At 40.1% G+C, this 23,338-nt stretch overlaps 1 protein-coding gene across 2 annotated transcripts; it reads left to right on the top strand.

The window, feature by feature from the left end:
- Positions 1-1,956: 1,956 nt before the first annotated feature.
- plvapa (plasmalemma vesicle associated protein a) lies at positions 1,957-14,018 on the top strand. 2 transcript variants are annotated; one of them, XM_054760100.1, is made up of 6 exons: positions 1,957-3,406; positions 3,783-3,852; positions 4,852-5,567; positions 7,076-8,363; positions 8,629-8,689; positions 13,320-14,018. In XM_054760100.1, the coding sequence occupies exons 1-6, from the start codon at positions 3,011-3,013 to the stop codon at positions 13,351-13,353; spliced, it is 2,565 nt and encodes an 854-aa protein (XP_054616075.1). In that variant the 5' UTR covers positions 1,957-3,010; the 3' UTR covers positions 13,354-14,018. The 2 variants fall into 2 exon arrangements, with proteins under 2 accessions (XP_054616075.1, XP_054616065.1); XM_054760090.1 differs by having other exon boundaries at positions 1,958-3,406; positions 4,849-5,567.
- Positions 14,019-23,338: the final 9,320 nt, after the last annotated feature.

Below are 23,338 nucleotides of genomic sequence, written 5' to 3'. Positions count from 1 at the left end.
ATGTCATCGTCTATTTTGCATATCAAAAAATGCTGTGTTTATTCTATGGCTCACATTAACATGACTCAGTGTGGTTCGTGAGTAGCACACTCTTCTGGTGAATATGTGTAATAGCAACCGGTTTATCAATTACTGACATTTACCCCAAGAATTGTAAGATAATCAACTTAATTTTACAAATAGCAGTAGAGTAGCAATAGACTAACAATAAAATCTAAACACACCCTACTCTTTTATCCAGGCAGTGTGCCGCGGAAGCACTGTACACTGCCGGCTTGTGACTGCGGGGCGGAACTGTCAACAGCACCCGCTGTTGCTCAGTGAGAACACAATTTGCAGAACAATACGTGCTTTCACTTTTGCCTCCCCAAATACCAGAAAAATCCCCAATGACGCCAGAAAAAGTCTCTAGATTTTTCGCTAGTTGCTTTTAAGCAAATATGCTGTCAAGGGGGGTAGGAATGTCACCATATCTAGCGACAGAATCGCCAAGTTGGCAACACTGGACTCAATCTGGCCCACGTTCGCCTTCCCTTGCTTATCCAATCACCAGTCAGAACGCAATGTAGATTCATTCACGGACTCGCGGTGAGTCGGGTATTTCTCTTTTCGAAAATGCACATTTCCTCCAAATTCAGTGTTAAAAAAAAATCAGAGCTCGACGTGGGAAACGCAATGATGAGTCTGAAGAGCCGCTTGCAGCTCCAAAGCCGCAGGTTGCTGACCTTATTTCAAACATGCATAACAAAGTTACATTAAATAACATCACGTTTACACTTTCAGAATTCAACATTTCCAAAAAGAAGTAGGAACAAGCAGAGTTGATTTCATGCTACCCATACTTGATGTCTCACTACTGAGCAGGCTGTTTCGTTCACACTTCTGGTACAAATAATGTGGCGGTCTGGCATCCTCAAAAGTTAAAGATGCGCACTTTGTTTTAAAACAAAATCCTGAAGTGCTTTGAAATGGATAAAATAAAACTGCCACAAATTCCAGTAAAGGCGTGCTGATTAAATGACACGCATTCATTAAGTATGGTAATCTAATAATAGGACTGGGTCTGTCTAAAAAGGCATCTGAGTCCATTTATTGAGAACCCTTGGACTACTGTAAGCTTGCTCTGAAGAAGTACAAGCAAACCGTTACAAAACAATACACACAAGTCCACCACATAGTTTGAAAAACACTCCTAAGTATTGTCACTTTGACAAAAAACAAAATTAATACGTAATTTAATTGAGTAAGCAAAGTTGAGTTGCTGCATGATGGCTGAGTGGTTAGCATGTTGGCCACACAGTTAGGAGATCTGGAAGATCTGGCTTCGGATCTCCGCTTGGGCATCTCTGTGTGGAGTTTGCATGTTCTCCCCGTGCGTGCGTGGATTTTCTCCGGGTACTCCAGTTTCCCCCCACTTTCCAAAAATATGCATGTTAGGTGGATTGGAGACTCTAAATTGTCCATAGGTATGAATGTGAGTGTGAATGCTTATTTGTCTATATGTGCCCTGCGATTGGCTGGCGACCAGTCCAGGGTGTGCCCCGCCTCTCCCCCGAAGTCAGCTGGGATAGGCTCCATCATACATGAGGATAAGTGTCATTGAAAATGGATGGCTGGATAGTTGAGTTTCCTTTTATTCCATGTATTCACAGGATAATGACTGTTGATTAACATTTGTCAAAATGATGTAATATTAGTGCTGTATTTTAGAACACTATTTTGTAGGATGTGGTTCTTTCAACAGAACTAAGCTAGCTTTTTGTCACTTTTTATGTTTTTTGTCTTATCCAAAACATTCAGATTATAACCGCTTTGCCTCATCTGATGCTTATGTAATATTTACCATAATATATGAAGAAAAACAACAACACAGCAAGCCGTTTTAAATGATTTCTGAACACTGTGTGAGTCAGATTGGCAAGCACCCATGTGTAGATCTAAAAAAGGAATACTGCACTGTCCCTGATGTTTGCACGTGAACATACAAACAACCCTCTTCAAATTCAATTAAATCTGCACAGTGTTTATGTCTTGTATTTTCTCTAATATCCTGCGTTTGTTGGCGCCTGTTATCTACAATCTAGTCCATAAGCGACATAAGCATTTGGCCATCAGCATCTCCTCTGAAATACTGCTTCCTGTCAAGATGAGGCCTGGCACGTCAACAATGCCTGGCAGGAAAAAAAATAGTGGCTGTTACTGTTAAAGCTTTACTTTTCATTTCAAAATGGTGTGTTTGTGTGTGTGTGTCCTGTGAGACAGAGGGCAGCTTACCCACGTCATCATGTTGGACTGAGACTCAGTGCATCAAAGAGCCTCCCCGAGAGAACGTCACAAGAACAACATCAGCCATTGTCCTGCCGGCCGGCTGTGCACCGGAAAACACTGTTCATGATCCCATAAAAATGTTTTTGGCACATGGAGGAGGGCATGCTTCACACACTGAGATTGATGGCTTCATGAAGAGATAAGAAACAGAAGGTGTTGTCTGTGGAATGTCACTCTTCACAACAATTCGCTCCATCTCTCGTGCATATTCGAAAGAACTGTAATTAAGCAATTCTAAAGATCCAAGACACTTCCTTTGCGCTTTTAAAAGCTGTAAACATCTCACTATCGCGCATACTGTACATACATATACATGCATAGAGGCCACGTGGAAGGTCCCAGTAAGGAAAGCCAGCCTGTGCAGCAGACTTATGATGGGAGGGGTCTGAAGTTCAGCTAACTTCCCATCATGGGAAGTGTGTGACCAAAGCAGTTTATAAATTCCTACCCATGTTTACACCTCACCCACAATCTGATCGATTCTCGTGTTTTCACCGTCACACAAAGGAAACGTCTGGCCCACTTTTCTAGTGCTTCTAGATCTTTGTCAGACAACGGGGCACCAACTGACATGGACTGATAGTCTCCTGAGTGCTTGATATAAGTCAAGATTGTCATCGGCTGTTCCAGGAGGACTTGTGTGTCTTTCTTCTCTGACTTTTCTTTTGACCCATCAGCACTCATGTACAGCAGCGGTTACTCCCAGGTGTCCAAGTACAGCCCGCAGGCCCAAAAGAAGATGCAGTACCAGTCAAAGGGCAAGAGCTGCAGCTACTACTTGAGGATCATCTTCTTCTTCTCCTCGCTTATTCAGTCTCTTATCATAGTCAGCCTGGTGCTCTTTTTGGTCTACGGTAAGACTCAGGACTCGGCATCAGCAGTGCGCATACAGGACCTGGAGGAGAGCTTCAGCCGACTCTCCATCGAGAACGTCGCACTCAGGCAGCAGAGGCGGAACCTGACCAATCTACTCAACATCACCCTGGTTGAGAAGACCCGCAATGAATGGGACATGCTTAAGATTCGATACATCGCTAACATCTCTTCCATTCTTATTCAAGACTTGGACAAGAGACTGGTGAGAGCAAATGTCTTAATGTGATCAAATAATCAGTAATAGCAACCTAACCACTATGTTTGTTTCATCTGCATTCATGCAATATACACACTCAGACACCTGAATCAAGATTTTAGTTTTTATAAGGATAATTCTCAATTTTGTTGTCCGATGTTAATGTGGTTGGAGTAAATGCACTGCCTCGTACTTGAAGGCCATGCAGACGGCGTCAATGAAAATTATTGTGTTGAAAAAATATAGCGCTTGTATTGAAACAATTTCAGTGTTTGAAGTAGATGCAGTTCTATATGCACGTTGTTTTGTATTTGTTTAAGAAATATTATGACGTGTCATCATTGTTGTTTTATTCATTCATCTTTTCATTTACTTTCAACAGCAACAGACAAATCTAGAACTGATGATTTGTCGGAACCAGCCACGCTTTCCCCAGACATGCTCACAACCATGTAAGTGGAACATTTTGATGGTGACAGACCTGTGCTATGAATATATAAATATTAGGCCTGTCAAATGATTAAAATTAATCACGGTTTTCAAATGAATTAATCATGATTAATGGCCGTTTGCAACTTTGTCTGCGATATGGTCATTTTTACTGTATTTTTTTGAAGGAAAGATAAATGACAGGACAGGATTATATATTCTTGCATGTATTAACTGTAAATTCAAATCAAGATAAAAGATGGCACACGTCTGAAAATCTATTTTCCTAACACTACTTTCTTTATAGTAGCAGAACATTTGAATCACACTTTAACTCTTATAACACTTTAACTGTTATAACACTTTAATTTAACTTAACCCTTATAACACTTTAACTGTTATAATGAGGGGTGGCGGTCAAAGACACCACGTCACTGAAGTTGAATTGACATGTTTTGACTATTTTCTGCGATTTCCCAGCATACTAAAATGCAGCAAATTGTACTTCCACATTAAGAGTTACAAAGTGAGTGATAAGAATATCCGCTTCTTGTTTTTTTTGTATTTCTGTTTATTTAAACCACACATACACGCATTATGTAGACGACGTTGTGATGTTCACAGTGTCCCTAAATGCATTTCACGGTCGTCTAGTGACAATGAGAGAGACGAGAGACGTGTTTGTGAGTTTGAGTTACATATACGGTGTTGGAATTGCACTGCTGTTGATGTCTTCAGGTCAGAATAAAGTTATAAAAGAGTGTCAGACTCTGTGAAAGTGTGGAGACGCTACACTGTGCCTTTGTCTGTCGTTATAACTGAGAAGCATAGCTTGCCGTGATGCGTATGTGTTAATTACGCGAAAAACTGTTACGTAATTATTAATTAAATAAATTTGTTACCGCTGTTAACGCACTTTTTTGGACCGCCCTAACAAAAATGTAGCTGTGTAATTCAACTTCTGATGTTCTGATGTATTAAATTATGTTAGTAAAATATGTCTTCCCCTTTTGTTAAAGCAGTACGGAGTGTAGGCTGTAACTGTGGGCTGCAGATGGAGCATCTGACCGCCAGACTCGAACTCGTGGAGTCCAACTTCACACAAACAACACAGAGGATGAGGGTGGACATGGACCAGATTGCAAAAGAACGGGACAACCTTGAGCTGGAGGCCATTCGTCTAAGAAGGGACAAATCCGTTCATCAAAATGAGATAGAGTTTTCCAAACAAAGATGCAAAGAAGACTTTGTCCAGTCCTTGAGTGGCATCTCCAATGTCTCAAGAGCCTTCCTACTGAAAATCGAATCTCTCTTTCCCACCTACATTGCATTGCAGCTCACCTGTCTGAAACAGCGAGAGCACCTGGAGCAGATTCGCTCCAACTGCACAAGTCTGTCCAGAGAGGTGGTGGACCGGTTCCAGAACTACTTGAACACCGTTGGAGACCAGGTGTCTGAGATCCAGACTGAGAACAGCCACTTGAAGGCAGAGAACCTGCGACTGTTTGATGACTACCGCTCATGCAGCCAGAACCGCACGGGTCTGATCCAACAGCACAGACAAAACCTTGAGAAGCTTCAGCTGAAACACGACAAAGACTATGAAAGGCTTCTCTTGGAGAAAAGGAGGCTCAACGGAGACATTGAAGTCCTGGAAAACAATGTCAATTATAAAAATAAAGAATTTCAACACGTCAAAGAACAACTTAGGCAGCTCAACATGTCCTGCATGGCTAAGGTAACGTGTTTATGACTTTCTAAATATAGGTTCTGACATTATTGGAGCCCTTTAGACATGAAATAACACAGCAATAGTCACTTTTACACTCATATTATTCTTTGTTTACACCACATTGCACCGGTTACAGGACCACTGCAGGGACATAACAGACAGCCGTCGCTACCATAGCAAGCTACTGAGCTAATTAGTTAGCCTCTCCGATTTACTTATTCTAAACTTAAGAAAGTGTTCCTAACGAAGTGTGGAAGAAGGACAATTAAGCCAAAAATGTACCACTTCCACACGGAATGAGAGGAGAACAATTCTTTCATTCGATCGTAGCCACTGCATGTCCGTCTCAGCCGTGGCACGTCCACTCGGCTCTGCTGGCTTAGTTGCCTGTTTCCATGCAGTGTGAAGGGTAATGGAATGTAACGTCATGTCTCATAACATTACTGATGCCTCGTAGCCAGAATACTACATCTAACTTGTCTTTCAATATTTTTTGACCAATAGTAGGCCATAGGCAACCACAAATTAGCGATCATTTATTAATTATTTTTTTTAACAAAAACGCAATATAGTGAGGGAGCGATATTCAAACCGCAATGTAGCAAAGGATGACTGTAGTACACTTTTTCTTCCTCTGTAGAATCACACTGTGTGTGCGTGTGTGTGTCTGTGTGTAACAGAGATGTTTTACAATTAAGTGAGAGCAATATCTCAAGTAGGCTTACTGTATTTGAACCTGCTATGCCTTTACATAATTTGTAGGAAATTAATACACCGATGTAGCAAATGTTCCAACTTTCTGTGTCGAGGAAAAGGTAGAGGAAATTCCATCTCCAAAAATAGGCCGTTTTTTTCCGCAGAAAGCGCATCTCATTAACCTTGAGTTGTTAATAATATAAAAATACGTGATAATACAGGTAAGATACCACTGTTAAAAAAAAATGTTTACATGTGTGTCTTTTTGCTTCACTGACATTGTCTTTTCATCAAACGTTGAGATTCGCAGTGTTCAGGGGTCCTTGAATGCACCATAGTTGCTGTTAGATAGAAAAGTGAAACTTAAGTGTAACTTCTACACCCTAACTCCAATTCCATCTGTTCATGGATCATGTTACATTATTATTCATTAGTGGTACCTACACGTTTGTCATTTTAAAATTTGTTTTATACTAAGTGCGTGAGGTATACTGAAAAGAAGTGAGATTGGGGGAGAATTGTGGAGCTCAATTTAATCTAATAATTACAACAGCCACTCTTATTACAGATGTTAATCCATCAAGCTAGCAGGAGGGGTTGGAGGAGGAGCAAGCCGAGTATCAACACTAGACATTTTAATGGCTGTGTCAATTACTTGCAGATTTTCATCATTCGTTTTGTTGTCGCAGAGTGTAACCTCTGCGAAAAACAGGGGATCGACTGGGTCCAAGTTTGTTTACTTAAAACATTGTACATAACCACTTGACATTTTCTATCATCTATTGTCACATCCTAACATTACTTTCATTTGATTTCAGACCGGATTGGGAGGATTTCCAGGAGGGTCTTCTAACTTTGGCCAATTTGGTAGGGTAGGGTCAGATGGGTTCGGTTCAAGCTTTAACTCACCAGGGTTAGGATTAAGCAAACCAGGCATAGGCTCCTCAACAGGGTCAGGTTTTAACAGATTAGGATCAACTGGCTTGGGCTCTCCAAGCCTTGGTTCAACTGGGTCAGGATTAAATAGACTTGGATCATCTGGATTGGGCTCTCCCAGCCTTGGTTCAACTGGATCAGGATTAAACAGACAAGGATCACCTAGCTTGGGCTCCTCCAGTTCCGGCTCAACCGGGTCAGGGTTAAATAAACAAGGATCAACTGGGTTAGGCTCTTCTGGTCTTGGTTTAAATGGGTCAGGATTAAACAAACTAGGATCAACTGGTTTGGGCTCTTCCACTGTTGGTTCAACTGGGTTAGGATTAAATAAACAAGCATCAACTGGATTGGGTTCTTTCAGTCTAGGTTCTACTGGGTCAGGATTAAACAAACAAGGATCAACTGGTTTGGGCTCTTCCGCTCTTGGTTCAACTGGGTCAGGATTAAATAAACAAGGATCAACTGGATTGGGTTCTTCCAGTGTAGGTTCAACTGGGTCAGGATTAAACAAACAAGGATCAACTGGTTTGGGTTCATCCAGTGTAGGTTCTACTGGGTCAGGATTAAACAAACAAGGATCAACTGGTTTGGGTTCGTCCAGTGTAGGTTCTACTGGGTCAGGATTAAGCAAACTAGGGTTAACTGGGTTAGGCTCTTTCGGTCTTGGTTCAACGGGGTCAGGATTAAACAAACAAGGATCAACTGGGTTAGGTTCTCCTGGACTAGGCTCTACTGGGTCAGGGTTAACCACACTTGGGTCATCTGGGTTGGGCTCCACGAGTCTTGGTTCCACTGGTTTAGGATTAAACAAACCGGCATCGACTGGATTGGGTTCTTCCAGTCTTGGTTCTACTGGGTCAGGATTCAACAAAGTAGGATCATCTGGGTTGGGCACCTCAAGTCTTGGCTCAGCTGCGTCAAATCCAAGTCTTAGTTCAAGTGGGGCCAGCGCAAATAAACCAACATCAAGTATGAAAACCTCACCCGGCCTTGGATCGGCGGGATCAACAAGCAAAAGTGGGTCATCCAACTCTGGATTTCCCTGGTTTGGGTTTGGGTCAAGCAACAGTAACACAGGCCAAAGTAAGCCAGGAAGTGGAATAGGAAGAGGAACATCAAATGGATCTTCACTTGGAACAGGAAGGACCAGTAGTCTGGGAGGTGGATCAGGTAAAAAAAAAAAAGCTGCATTCTTGGAAAGATTTGATTTGAGTTGTTTCAGTTTTGATGAGGTTTCTTATGTGACCTGAAAACAAGGGTTGAAGCATAATAAAGATGTGTCAAAATAAACTTGTACAAGCAATGTGGATTGCATCTCACAGAGCGGTTGATAATATCCCCTTGTATATATAATAATAGAGATTATGTCAATCATGACAACATGATGTGTCATTGAATACTGACATGTGACTATTTCATTTTTTTGTCAAAACAGTCAGCATCGCACAGCACCTTCAAGATCTGCAGCGCATCATCAACCCGTCTTACTCCTCCGAGTGAGTATCAAGTAGTACAGCTGTAGACTGCAGTTCAACTCTCAAGTACTTATCCCTGCTTAAGACATACTCACATTTAAAAACGGGCTACAAAACTACAAAAATGCATTGCATCTGTGATGGTCACTCAAATAATAACCGCATGCATCACTCTTATTGCAATAAAGGGGGAGATGCATATTATTGCAAGAGCTGTATTGCAAAACTACACCATCATACTCATGCAGGTGTTTTGAGTGTTTTGATTACTTTATTTTGGTACATGAGAGGGACAAAATGTTCTAAATAATTCTAGTCACCGGGTTTGTGGTGACAAAAGCAAATAAACACAGCGTCTCTTATTAGCGGCGGGTCAAAAAGCATTGGCATTACTAGTTGTGGCTTTAGGCAACCTCCTGATGGCTTTTGATTAACTCCATAAGATGGCAGTAGCTGCGTTTGAAACATCATGAGTGGTTACTATTAAGCGGGCTTATCTACCTCTGCATGCGCTTTCAAATGTTGGTTGTTACAACATAGGTTCTGTTGTTGCTGTCTTGATGTACTTGTTGATAAATGACCATGTGGTCAAAGAGAAATGCATTTTCCTTAATTAGAGCAATCATGGTAGATCGATATATTATGGAGGCCTGCTTCCGCCACTGAAAGAAAAAAACTACCCCAATGATAAGTCATAATTATGAGATAAAAAGTTGAAATTATGAGGTAAAAAGTCATAACTATGAGATGGAAAAGTCATAATTGTGAGATAAAAATAGAAATTATGAGCTAAAAAGTCGTGTCTCTCATAAAAAGTCAAAGTCATGAGACACAAACTGCACATGTGCCGAGTGCCATGTGATGAAGGCTCCAGTGAAGAAGGCAGCGCATGCGTGGTTTGTATCTCATAATTTTGACTTTCTATCTCATAATTAACACTTATTTCATAATTATGACTTTTTATCTCATAATTATGACTTACCATTGAGATTTTTTACTTTGAGTGGCGGAAACGGGCATAATATACCCAGTTGCCATGACAAAAAAAATTTAATTCACGATACAAAAAAATCTAAAATAATGTATAATAGATTATATGTGCCATCTCTTAACTTTATTACAATTTTAAGTTAATTTAGCGCTGATAATACATACAAATATATATAATCCCGCCCTGTCATTTATCTTTCTTTCAATAAAATAAAGGGAAATCGAGCATATTTCAGTAATAGTTTAATTTATTTTGAACATACATACTGTACAAGTTACATTGGAAGACATCACATAGTACAATTTACTGTTCTACATGTCAAAAAAGGAGTAGGAAGAAGCAAATCTTATTTAATCCTACCCCCCCCACCCCCCCACCCCCATCCATTTCACATCAATTTGCAATACATTTGTTCACTTCCTGTATTCCAAATGTACTCTTTTCTAGTTTAAAATGCATAGGAAAATGATAAGGTAATATGATAATATTACCTAGTGTGACATGGTAATTAATCATGATTAATTAATTTGAAAACTGTGATTAATTTGACAGCCCTAATAGGAAGTTAACAATTTATTGTGCATTGATTGTAACCACTTATGAGTGGCATTAGTCTTAAAGGAAAACTGCACTTTTTTATTTGATTTTGCCTATCATCCACAGTCCTTATGTGAGACATGAATACACGACTTTCTCTTTTCTGTGCGATACAAAAACTGCTAAAAACAGCTAAAAAGACACAACTACGCACGTAATGGGAAACCCTTATTCCGCCTATAAAGCCTTCTGGAAAAAAACTCCAAAAAGCACCAACAATGCTCCATTTACATGTAGAGTGTTCTCTTAGCCCACGATAAGTGAAATACGCGAAGTAGCCAACTATATTTTTCTACAATGTTTCTACTATATTTTTAAGGCTGTAAAATCCCTCACCATAAACTTTATACACTTTTCTCAGACGGACATTAACATTTTATCACATTTCTCTCGTGTTTAAACACTCAAAGTTCACATTTATTTAGAATTTTAATGATCAACTTAGGAGATTGGACAAAAGAAATGAAGTGACTCACGCATATTTCAATCCTCTGATCGTGGCTTGTCCTGTTGTTAAAACATATTCCTCCTCCTCGTCCTTCATGAACCAAATATTCATTTACAGTATTCCAGGCGCCCTGCAGTCGCGTAATTTCTGCCTTCATTCGGCATGTATGATCGCTAGCAGCTGGCAAACATACAGCAGGAAACAGGCAGTCCTGCACGAAGGAGATTGATTGACACTGGTCTACAGCCAATCAGAACGCAGAACACAAAGGGCTGGTTCTCCCTTAGCCAATCAGGACTGTTGTGGCTCTATATTTACTGAGATGAACTGAACAAACTTCAACTCTCACATGAGTATACGACACCCTCTACTGGTCGCAGTAGTAAATACAACAACAAACCCATGCAACAGAGCGCCAATAGATTACTCGAATACGCCGCAAGGACGTAGAAGACAATGCGCGTTCATACACTGTGCACTGAAAAAAAAAATCCGCAAAGACCGAATCCGCGAAAGGTGAACCGCGACGTAGCGAGGGAATACTGTAAGGTAACGTGCATATTAACCAAGCTACAGCAACATTGTTATTATTGTAACATCGTTACGCCGATCGAACTACGTTACTGGCACAGTGATACCTTGCCACACCACATCGGCTAGCGACTAGCTTCACTACACACTCTCAATGCCTCAGGTCACTACCAAAAGGTAACGATACATATTGGAGCTGCCGCTACCGCTGCTGTATTTTTAGTTTTGCGTTTGGAAAAGTTAACGCTAGGTGTAGGCGTTCATTTCTATCTTGTTATGTGAAATCAGTGCACTTAGTTAGAAGTTTGGCTAATGCTTAAAAGGAGCAAAATCTGACGAAATACTGTCATTATGACATGTTTTCATGAATTTACCCGTTAATACATGGGTACAACATGTATATAAAACCATAAAACCTTGTTGGAGGTTTTTGGAAGTCTTTGTAGGCAGCATCGGTGTGTCCCATTATGTAATGAGCTGTCTCTTTTTATCTGTTTTTATATCTTTAGAACACACAGAAATCATCCGCAATCCTTGTGTGAGACATGAACACACGTCTTTCTCTTTTCTGTGCATTGCAAAGATCTAAAAAGAGGCAGGTACCCTAATTAATGCATGTAATGTGACACACCTGTTCCACCTATACATGCTGTGACCAAGTAGTAACAGGCACATTCATGATAACATGGAATACTTGCAGTATTTTGCTCATTTTAAGCTTTCCTTCCTGGGCGCATTGATTTCACATAGCAAAATAGAAACAAACGCTATACCTGGTGTTCACTTTTCCAAACTCAAAAACAAAAATACATCAGCATTGGTGGCAGCTCCAGTATGTGTGGTGAAGCTAGTCGCTAGCTGGCTAGTAGTGGTGGTGGTGGCAAGGTGTCACTACGCCAGTAACGTAGTTATTCGACATGACAATGTTAATGGTAATAATAATAATAATAATAATAACAGTGTCGCTGTAGCTTGTTTAATATGGAGGTCACATTATGTAAATGGACCGTTGTTGGCAGTTTTTGGAGGTTTTTTCAGGAGGCTTTATAGGTGGAATAAGTGCGTCCCATTACGTGCATTCTTAGCTGCGTCTTTTTGATATATTTTTAGAACACACAGAAAAGAGAGACATCTGCGTTTGTGTCTCGCATAAGGATTGTGGATCATGGGCACATTTTTTTATTTTGAAGTGCAGTTTTGCTTTAAAGTGTGAAGTGCTGTGTGTTTATATGTGTGTGTTTAATGTAATGCGGTGCCTTGCTTAACGTGATGAATCCGTTCCAGAAGGTTCGACTCAAACCAAAACGGACTCGAACCAAAGCAGATTTTCCCATAGAAAATCATGTAAATCCAATTAATCCCTTCTAGACACCCAAAAATGTTTACGCAAAACACATTTTATAGACAATAATTACACGTTTACGTGCAGAAAATGATGCAAAAATAATTACAAATGACAAATGAATGAACAACTGAACATTCAACATCACTTTTACCAAGTTTTGTTGGGAAAAAAACCCCCACAAAACCATCAGTGAACAAAATGACACAAAATAAACACATTCCACTGCAACTACAATTTGCAAAAATGTAAAACATATATAAAACTAAATATCAGCGTTCTAGAACCAATAAACATGTACTTTGCCGTTTTAATATAGAAAATGGGGGGGGGAATCCAACTGTTGGCGGCAGTGACGGCGCTGAAATGCGCCGGCGAGGTGGTGACGTGTGCTATGTTTGACTCTGGATGCCGCGAACAAGCGACAGTAAGTTTGAATGCTTATGTGCTGTTGTTGGAACCAGAAATGAGTGTTATGGATGTAAAATGAGACAGGCAGAAACACGGAACTGGCGGAGTATGCATCGCAATATTTCGTCTTATTCGTGATCCAAGATGGCGGCGTAAACAAACCGGATGGTATTTTGGAGGCTAAACAACGGGGCAAAAGCAAGCCAAGGCAAAAATTTTGGTTGTTAACCGAAAAACGCGCTAACCGGGGCGGACGTTAACTGAGGCACCACTGTACATCACAACAATGAACAACAATAACACCGATTTCTCCCTGTGTCTTTTTTTTTAGCGAGAGACAAGATCTTTCCAGAATGTTGGGTTAGTGGTGAATCGTAGCAAGGACGTCTGCCAATTGACTTCACTTTCTGTATTATTACAAATCTACTTTATATTATACTCTCTTGAAGTGGTGTATTCTAAAATATGCACATTGAAAAGAATATACAGACCATAGCACTTTTTAAAACTAAATGTGAACTGTGTATTATAGTGTGTCTATTATAGTGTAAGACAGTGCAAACAAGCCCATGTAGTATTTTTAACCTTGTAAATACAGAAAAAGGCTTTGTTCAATTGTGCCCATCTCTTTTTAATAAACAAATCTACTTGAGCTATTACTCCATTCCGACACGGAAATAACTGTTTGTCCCTGTGTGCGTCACCTATTGTGTGGCTAATGATCTACAAATGACTCCTCATCCCCCCCCCCCAGTGAGCTGAAGATGAAGTTTACTGGCACTGTGATGAAATCCATCCACCGTGTTTATGTTTACCTGCCAACCTGTCAGCGGTACGGTGACTGCAGACGGGCGGCGCCTCCGCTAATGTCGATGAAAACAATACCCTGTACTCGACTACAAAAAGAACATGGACATCCACTCTTTAAACAAAATCCCAATATTTCTTTCCAAGCAAATAAACACAGGGGGCAGACATCTTTGTATCAAATGAGCGTCATGACCTTTCTCAAATAAAACTTTGTATGGAAACTGCCGCTGGACTGTTATTTTCCTTTTTATCCTTAACAACATTTACTTTGTCAGCAGTCCCACATACAGACACACTCTACGTACGATACAATTAACGAATTAATTAACGAGAATAACCATGGAGACAAAATGGAGCATGCACTGTAAAGAAACCATAACAGGAACAAACAAACATCCTGTTCGTTCAGTCGTGAGAGGATGTGTGGAACAGACTGTAAATGCAAGTTTGTATTGTGGTGCCAATTAATGCGTGGATGCGACTTGTCCAAAGGATTTCCTTTGTTTAATATCAAGTCTTTTTCCACATATGGGACTTGGAGCTGACTGCGGGAGCAACTGACATGATATTCATCTGGTTGGATGCTGTGGGAAGTTGCTTTATCGCACTGACCGAGACCGTCTGACTGCAAATCATGTTTGCACATTGGTCTGTCCGAACATGTCCCCACACCTCATCTAAAAATATTTTCCTGCATTGTCAGCTCATCTCTGCTCATCGTTTCTTTTCCTCAATAACACATTAGACTATTGTTCTGGTGAGGAATTTCACCTTCCACTGACAGGGCACATATGTGTTAATGATGTATTATTGTGGGCAATTTTCAACATTTTCATTTTCGATGCAATGCTGAGTATCTGAGTACTACCTTGAGTATCGGCCAATATCGACATCATTCCGATATCTGCATGAATCATGTATACAGTACTTTTATTACTTATTTTTAGAGCTGCAACAATTAATCAATAAATCGATGGTCAATCGATTACCCAATTAATAGACATCTATTTTGGTAATCGATTAATCGTTTTTAAAATTTAAATATGTAAATATCCTATGATTTCAGCCTCTCAAATGTGAATATTTTTTAATTTCCTTAGTCATCCATGACAGCCGACCTGTTATCTTTGTGTTTTAACCAAAACAAGATATTCGCACGTATCAGTTTTGACTTTGGAAAACAGTGATGGGCATTTTTGCCCCTTTTCTGATATGTTGCGGCCCCAACCGCGAACTGGAGATGTTTGCTTTATGTTAATTTGGTCCATCTATGGCAAACCGATTACTCCATCCAATTAAACAACAAGCTTCAGATTAATCGACTAAGTTTGCTGTGTCCATTTATTGTTTTACTGAAGCTATTTGACAAACATTTAGATTTTTATTAACATCATTATAACAGAATATTCAAACAGCAACCTGGTGTTTGTGCACTCATTTGGTCTGTCGGTTCCATCCATCCATTTTCCATGCCGTTTATCCTCACTCGGGTCGCGGGGGTATGCTGGAGCCTAGGGGAGAAAAAGGAAACTCCACAAACAGATGCCCAAGCTGAGAGTCAAACCCAGCTCTTCTTGATCTACTGACTGTGTTGCCAAATCTTCTATTTCTGAATAAAGAGGTAGAAAAATGTGTTGTTTTTTTTATCGGAAAATAATGGAGCAATTCATCAGTTATTAAAATAATTGTTAGTTGCAACCCTACTTATTTAGTAGAGTGTAACGTTAGAAAAGACTTGATCAAGTGATATTACTCAAACAGACATCAGTATCCAGTAACATTGGGTATTTAAGCCTGACGGTACTCAAAACCTGCAGAGGCTGGTTATCGAGCACAAACATTTGCCACCCTTGTCTGTTATGGCTCCTGACTTTTTGCTATCCCATGTAGCTTCTCACGCTTTGCTTTACTTGTTTCGGACAGTGTTGGTTGTTTGAGGGAGCCAGAGATTTGTTTCTTCGTCTTAGTTGTCTTGCAAAAATCCTAATGCTGTTTTTTGTGATACTGCTTCAAATGCGCAAAGAAGTTGGTCGTAGTAAACTTCCCCGGTTCTGTGCCACCACGGGAAACTTGTGCATGACAAGTTTTGCACTCAGCTGCAACGTCTCTTTCTGACTTTAACAAAAAAATCACACGGCCAGCATTACTCCTACTCCTATTAGGGACACATTGAGGGGGACAAAAAAATCTGAGATTAAAGTCGGGAATTTACGACTTTATATATTCTTGTAAATTTAGAAAAACAGAAAAAACTTGCAACATTATGAGAATAAAGTCGTACATTTACGAGAAAAAAGTCGTAATGTGACGAGAATAAAGGCGTAAAATTTCACAAGAATAATGTCGTAAATTTCAGAGAAAATGTTTTTAATATTACGAGAAAAAAGTTGTAAGATTACATGTAAAAGAAAAAGAGAGTATAGTTCTATTTTCCTCTTGCTTCAGGCAACTTTTATTTATAACGTGGCAGCAAAACAGAGCAGTTGAGCACAAACAGATTAGCATGTCTAGCCCTTTTCGCTCATGTGGCGCTCACACTTCTGCCTTCCTTACACCGCCTCCTCCACATGCCCAAGGCCAAAGGTCACATGAGTCCCCCCTTTTCATAGCTGTCTCAAGCAATGCCTGTAACATAAAGTTTTTTCTCATAAATTTACAACTTTATTACCATAATATTACATAATATTATTATTAAGGCGTACCATTACACTCCTTGTATTTAAGCAATTGCCAATGCAAAGAGGTGTTTTAAGGGAACCACTAGACTGTGCATTGTTCTTCTCAGCTGTCCAAATCTAAATCTAAAGCTACCTTCCTACAGCATACACAATTTTTCAGTTAGGACTGTTAAGTTTTGATGGAAATCTGTTACGATCTTAGTTGATTTAGTCCAGTGGCGTCCAAAGTGTGGCCCCTTGGGCCATTTTTGGCCCATAGGTGTTTTTTTTTTTCATTGGCCCTTGTTATATGGTAAAAATACAATTAAACAAGAAAACAACAAAAATAAAAAAAGCAATATTTTTTTATAATAATAAAATTAAAATGTATTGTCGAATAAGTGAAAAAAGGTGTAATCTTACAAGCCAAAAATTTTGAAAATTAGGTTGGGAAAAAGTTAATAATTAATAATATTAGGTTAATAATATTCGCGACAATAAAGTCAAACTATTGAAGTAATAAACTCATAATATTCAGAGAAAAAAATCAGCAGAAGAAAGATGAAAAATTTGTAAATTTAAAAAACAAAAAATGGAAAAACTAATAGTACACTGGTAACACTTACACTACAATAAGGTACACAAAATTACAGTAGTTAATGAGGAATGAACCTACCTAACGCTAACCCTAACCACTTCTCATTAGTTCATCATTAGTTCCTCAGTAACTACTCTAAATGTATGTGCCTTAGTCATTAGTTCCTCATTAGGTCTTCATTAGTTCCTTAGTAACTACTCTAAATGTATGTGCCTTAGTCATTAGTTCCTCATAAGTTCCTCAGTAATAAGCCTAAATTTATGTGCCTTAGTCATTAGTTCCTCATTAGGTCTTCATTAGTTCCTCAGTAACTACTCTAAATGTATGCGCCTTAGTCATTAGTTCCTCATTAGTTCCTCAGTAATGAGTCTAAATTGATGCGCCTTAGTCATTAGTTCCTCATTAGGTCTTCATTAGTTCCTCAGTCTTCTTCTTTTCCTTTCGGCTTTTCCCTTCAGGGGTCGCCACAGCGAATCAATTGCCTCCATCTAGCCCTGTCTTCTGCATCCTCTTCTCTCACACTTCACTTCATTAGTTCCTCAATAACTACTGTAAATGTATTTGCCTTAGTAATTAGTTCCTCATTAGTTCTTCATTAATTCCTCAGTAACGAGTCTAAATTTATGTGCCTTAGTCATTAGTTCATCATTAGGTCTTCATTAGTTCCTCAGTAACTACTCTATTTTTGAGTACCTAATAATAAATGAATAATAATGAGTCTTAGCATAACTTCATTGGCTGGTTTACAAAATGTCAGGTATCCAAAAATAGTCATTCATTCATTTTCTATGGGCCACGGGGGTATGCTGGAGTCTATCCAAGCTGACTGTGGGCGAGAGGCGGGTTACAACCTGGACTGGTCGCCAGCCAATCGCAGGGTATCAAAAATATAAAATATCAGCGTGGCTCCCACATCCTTTTCTTTTTCAGTGTGCGGCCCTCAGTGGAAAAAGTTTGCACACCCCTGATTTAGTCGCTTGCCGTGTGATAGAAGTGCACGGTGTCATACGGAGGGGGGGTTCTATTATTTTTGCTCAAATATTAAATGCACCACAGTTGAACGCAGTACACAAATGACGTGAATGACGTGATGTGAATGATCCTGACCAAAGTACTTTCAAAGTATCATCATCACATTCTCCACACTTTGTTTTATTATAGCATAGCAACGTGTTGTGTTGTGCTGTGCTGTATTGTTTTATAACATAGCATGAGGAATGTGATGCTTTGAGTAGTTTCATCAAGTGCTATTTTAAGCCACGCGGTCTTCTGAAATCAGTCTGCACATTGTTTGACTCGTGTTCAGCTGCAACTTAAGGGATATTGCCTCTCATCAGTGGCAGCACATGATGAACATTTTGAGGGACTATTGTGCAACGGCGCACCCGGCCACCTCCCAGGCCCTCCTGGTGCAGGAAAGGGAATGGATGCTTATGATTACAATGTCCTTCCTCACCTGGGGTTGAAGGACTCTGACCTCTTTTGTGTGTGGCTGCTAATGTTCTCTTTTACTGTGACGTCTAATTGCATTTCCTATTTGCCTGCACTGTCTCTCTACCATGGCCAGCCTGGTAAAGACATTGAGCTGATTGGGAAAAAAATAGACCTCAAGACTGGGCTTCCTTTTTGTGACCTTGACCTTCACCTTGAGTTCTTTCAGCAGGAGAATTATGGTGAGGCAAACACTGGCTTGTTATCTGCTTTTAGTCATTTTATGTAACTTGCGTTGGAGTAAGTAGCTTCTGTTATATATAAAGTTGTAATTTTGCACATGACCACCATCATCAGCATGAGCAGTGTCATATGTCGTTTTGCTTCATAAAGATATGACATGAAATAATATGATAATAAACCAGGAGTGTTTTGAATACAAAAATGATTCTAAATTATATGTATCTTTGTCATTTGCAACCGTCAAACAAATGTAAATATTAGTCAATGACAACACAACTGAACACAAAATGCAGTTTTTAAATTAAACTTTTTATGATTTGGGAGAAAACAAATCCAAACCAACATGGTCCTGTATGAAAAAGTGATTCCCCACCCCCCGATGAATGGAGATCTATCATTCTGGAAAAGGTTATAACACCTTTTCTAAAGTTTTGGGACTCCAGCGAACCACAGTGAAAGCCATTATCAACAAATGGCACAAACATGGCACAGTGATGAACCTTCCCTGGAGGGGCCGGCCAACCAAAAGAGTGCAGCGACGACTCATCTAAGAGGTCACAAAAGACCCCACAACAACATCCAAAGAACAGTGAGCCTCACTTGACTCAGTTAAGGTCAGTGTTCATGGCCACACCGTAAGAAAGACACTGGGCAAAAACAGCCTGCATGGCAGAGTTCCAAGTCGAAAACCACGGCTTGTCTCAATTTTGCCAGAAAACATGTTGATGATCCCCAAGACCTTTGGGAAAATACTCTGTGGTCTGACGAGACAAAAGTTTAACTTTTTGGAAGGCATGTGTCCCATTACATCTGGTGTAAAAGTAACGCTGCATTTCAGAAAAAGAACATCATACCAACAGTAAATATGGTGGTGGTAGTGTGATGGTCTGGGGCTGTTTTGCTGCTTCAGGACCTGGAAGACTTGCTGTGATAAATGGAACCATGAATTCTGCTGTCAACAAAAAATCCTGAAGGAGAATGTCCGGCCATCTGTTCGTGACCTCGAGCTGAAACCAACTTGGGTTCTGCAGCAGGACAATGATCCAAAACACACCAGCAAGTCCACCTCTGAATGGCTGAAGAAAAACAAAATGAAGACTTTGGAGTGACCTAGTCAAAGTCCTGACCTGAATCCTATTGAGATGCTGTGGTATGACCTTAAAAAGGTGCTTCATGCTCTAAATAACCACCAATGCGGCTGAATTACAACAATTCTGCAAAGATGACAGTGCTGTAAGAGACTCATTGCAACTTACCACAAACGCTTGATTGCAGTTGTTGCTGCTAAGGGTGGCCCAACCACTGATCTGTATAATATACCTGGATAGCTCATATGTCGCACGCCGCCGTGCAAGCCGCTGAAGCCAAAGAGACGCCATCTTACCACTCGGATCTCGACTACATTGGCACAGCGTACATCGTGTACAAAGCAGATGAAGAGGCTGGCAGAACATCTATATTTTACATTAAAAAGCGGGGAGATTCTCCCATTCCTTCAAGTAACGCAACCTTCATCCCTTAAAAACCATTTGATACGTTATTCTCTATCTTTTGGCTATATTAAATGTACTTTTCCCCTTCCAATGCTAATTGCCTTTGGGGCAAAATTCTACTCTACACCCTGGCACCCTGGTAAGCATCATGGAAGCACTGAGATTCTCTCATTCCTTCAAGTAACGCAACCTTCGTCCCTTAAAGAAATACATACTCTATATCATGATATAACAAAAAAGTACGTACATTTCCTCTTAGCTATTATAGAGCTATATAAACGTATCAGTTCTGGACAGACATTTGATCAGAGGAATTTTACACGATCGAAAATATCTGAGAGATGGACAGTGCAAAACCCTTAAATTATCAATAATAAATCTACATTTCAATCATACTTACAGGAGAAATGTTCGTCCACAGCCTTTGAACTGGCGATGTGTGCAGTTAATAGCTGCACATGCAGGCATCTTAAGGCGAAATTTGTGTCCAATCCGAATTAATAAAAGAAGTTCACCACGAATGCAAAAGCTTGTCCGAGAAGTGTTTCTTGCGAGTAGCAATATGGCGGCCGTGTGGCTTCGCAAGTCTTCGCCAATGATCTATCCAGATATATAATACAGTGGGCCCAACCAGTTATTAGGTTTAGCGGGAAATCACTTTTTAACACAGGACCATGTGGGTTTGGGTTTTTTTTCCCTCTTAATAATAAAACGTTTCATCTAAAAACTGCATTTTGTGTTCAGTTGTGTTGTCATTGACTAATATTTAAATTTGTTTGATGATCTGAAACATTTAAGTGTGACAAACATGCAAAAAAAAAACGAAATCAGGAAGGGGTCAAACACTTTTACGCACCACTGTAAATGCTCTTCCACTAGATGGCAGAAGGTACATAATTAATATGTACTGTATATACACTTCTGATCAAAATTTTAAGACCAGTTGAAAAATTGCAAGAATTTATGTTTTACACTATTAGATGTTAAGGAGGTTGTGAATAGAGCTTTGAAATGCGAAAATAAGCACTGGGATTGCACTGTATTGCAATCAATAGGTGTGTCACAAGATATTCAGTTCACAAGACGGGACGATACACGAGATCGGGTCCACGAGAACGAGACAAGAAGAGATTTTAACATTACTTCTAAAAAAATTACATAGAAAAAATATAAGACAAAATATTGCAATGGCGTGCTGAGAGAGGCCTTGCTTATGCAGCTCAACAATCCGACGGCGTTCAAAGAGAGGAAGCTTTTTTGCCTTTGCCATCAAGAGATCATGACAGTGTGAACACCTGACAGAAAATGAGTCCATTGAATCCACATTTATGCCAAGATTTTGGCTTTTAAAGGCTGTGGTCTTGAACTTTTGATCAGCTGATGAACGGCCTATTTCACTTTAATGCTTCTTTGCAATACGATGAAGCTCATCTTACAACCTCCAGCAGTGCGAAACGTAAATTCTTGCAAAAATTGTTATCAACCGTGTGTACTTTTTGTGACATTTTTGTTTGGTGGCGCATGCGTTAATTGGAGACTCTAAACTGTCCATACAGTGCATCCAGAAAGCACTTCGCAGCAATCAAAGCAATTCCAGTTTTTTTTTATTTGTTATTTGACAGCTAAAGTTTTCAATGTTTGCAAATGTATGTATAAAAAAAATGAAAAACTAAGAACTCCCATGTACATAAGCGTTCACAGGCTTGCTCAATACTTTGTTGAGGCACCTTTGGCAGCAATTCAAGTCTTTTGGAATATGATGCCAGGTGAGTGCTGTTCCAAATCATGTCCACTTCACTGAATTTACAGCACCTGGACTCCAAAAAGCTGTAGAAACACCTCAAGGACGACCAGTGGGGAAAAAAAATGCTTTTGAGCTTCATGGCACCCTGGTCCAGGGTGACCAGTCCCACCTCTCACCCAAAAGTCAGCTGGGATAGAAGACTGGAAAATGGTGGTTGTAATACTGATGTGATAGCTTCTCTCGCAACATAAAGTACAATCATAATATAAAAGAGAGAGCAGTTTTTTTCCCTTGAACGTCTCTGCGTGGAGTTTGCACGTTGTCCCCGTGCGTGCGTACTGCCACTTCCTCCCACGTTCCAAAAACATGCATGTTAAGTTACTGCAATTCTAAATTGTCCACATGAATGTATGAGTGTTTGTCTATATGCGCCCTGCGATTGGTTGGCGACCAGTCCAGGGTGGACCCCTCCTGTCGCCCAAAGTCAGCTGGCATAGGTTCCAGCATACTCCCCTAATTAGGATAATCGGCGTAGGAAATAAATGCATGGATGAGAAAGGTAACCTCAAAGTTTTGACATCGCTGTGTGAGGGCCTTGAAGTTTAGACTTTTCACTGGCGCCATCTAGTGTCTGTACTGACACAATGTTCCCCCCAAGGCTCAGATGGGGAAATTATGATTTGCAAAATGTCAATAGACCAATAGAAAATAGCAATAGCAAAGGTTTTGTTGCTCTACCTTTAATATTTAGTTTGGACATGGGTAGAGCAGAATGAGGCGTGTATTGTTGATGCATTTGTTCATTGATGCTTGTGGGGTGGTTAGCATGTTGGCCACACAGTCAGGAGATCAGGAAGCCTTGGCTTTGAATCTCCGCTTGGGCATCTCTGTGTGGAGTTTGCATGTGTTCCTCCCACATTCCAAAAACATGTTGGGTTAATTGGCGACTCTAAATTGTCCATAGGTATGAATGTGAGTGTGAATGGTTGTTTGTCTATATGTGCCCTGTGATTGGCTGGCGACCGGTCCAGGGTGTACCCCGCCGTCCCCCAAACTCAGCTGGGATAGGCTCTAGCATACCCCCACGACCTTAATGAGGATAAGCGGCATAGAAAACTGATGGATGGATGCTTGTGGGGGGTTTTGTGCTCTGGTGGGAGGAGCCGAGGGTTTAAAAGAAGGCCTTTTCCAGGCATTCAGAGTTCAGGCATTCAGTGGTGCCTTGGTTCACGTCATGAATCCGTTCCAGAAGATCTGACTCAAACCAAAACGGACCCTAACCAGGGCAAGTTTTCCCATAGAAAATAATGAAAATCAAATTAATCCGTTCCAGACAACCAACAATTTTAACACAAAACACATTTTATAGCCAAT

The sequence above is a fragment of the Dunckerocampus dactyliophorus genome, chromosome 2 (genome assembly GCF_027744805.1).
Source record: "Dunckerocampus dactyliophorus isolate RoL2022-P2 chromosome 2, RoL_Ddac_1.1, whole genome shotgun sequence".
In the NCBI taxonomy this organism is placed as follows: Eukaryota; Metazoa; Chordata; class Actinopteri; order Syngnathiformes; family Syngnathidae; genus Dunckerocampus; species Dunckerocampus dactyliophorus.
This window is presented reverse-complemented; position numbering and strand designations above follow the sequence as displayed.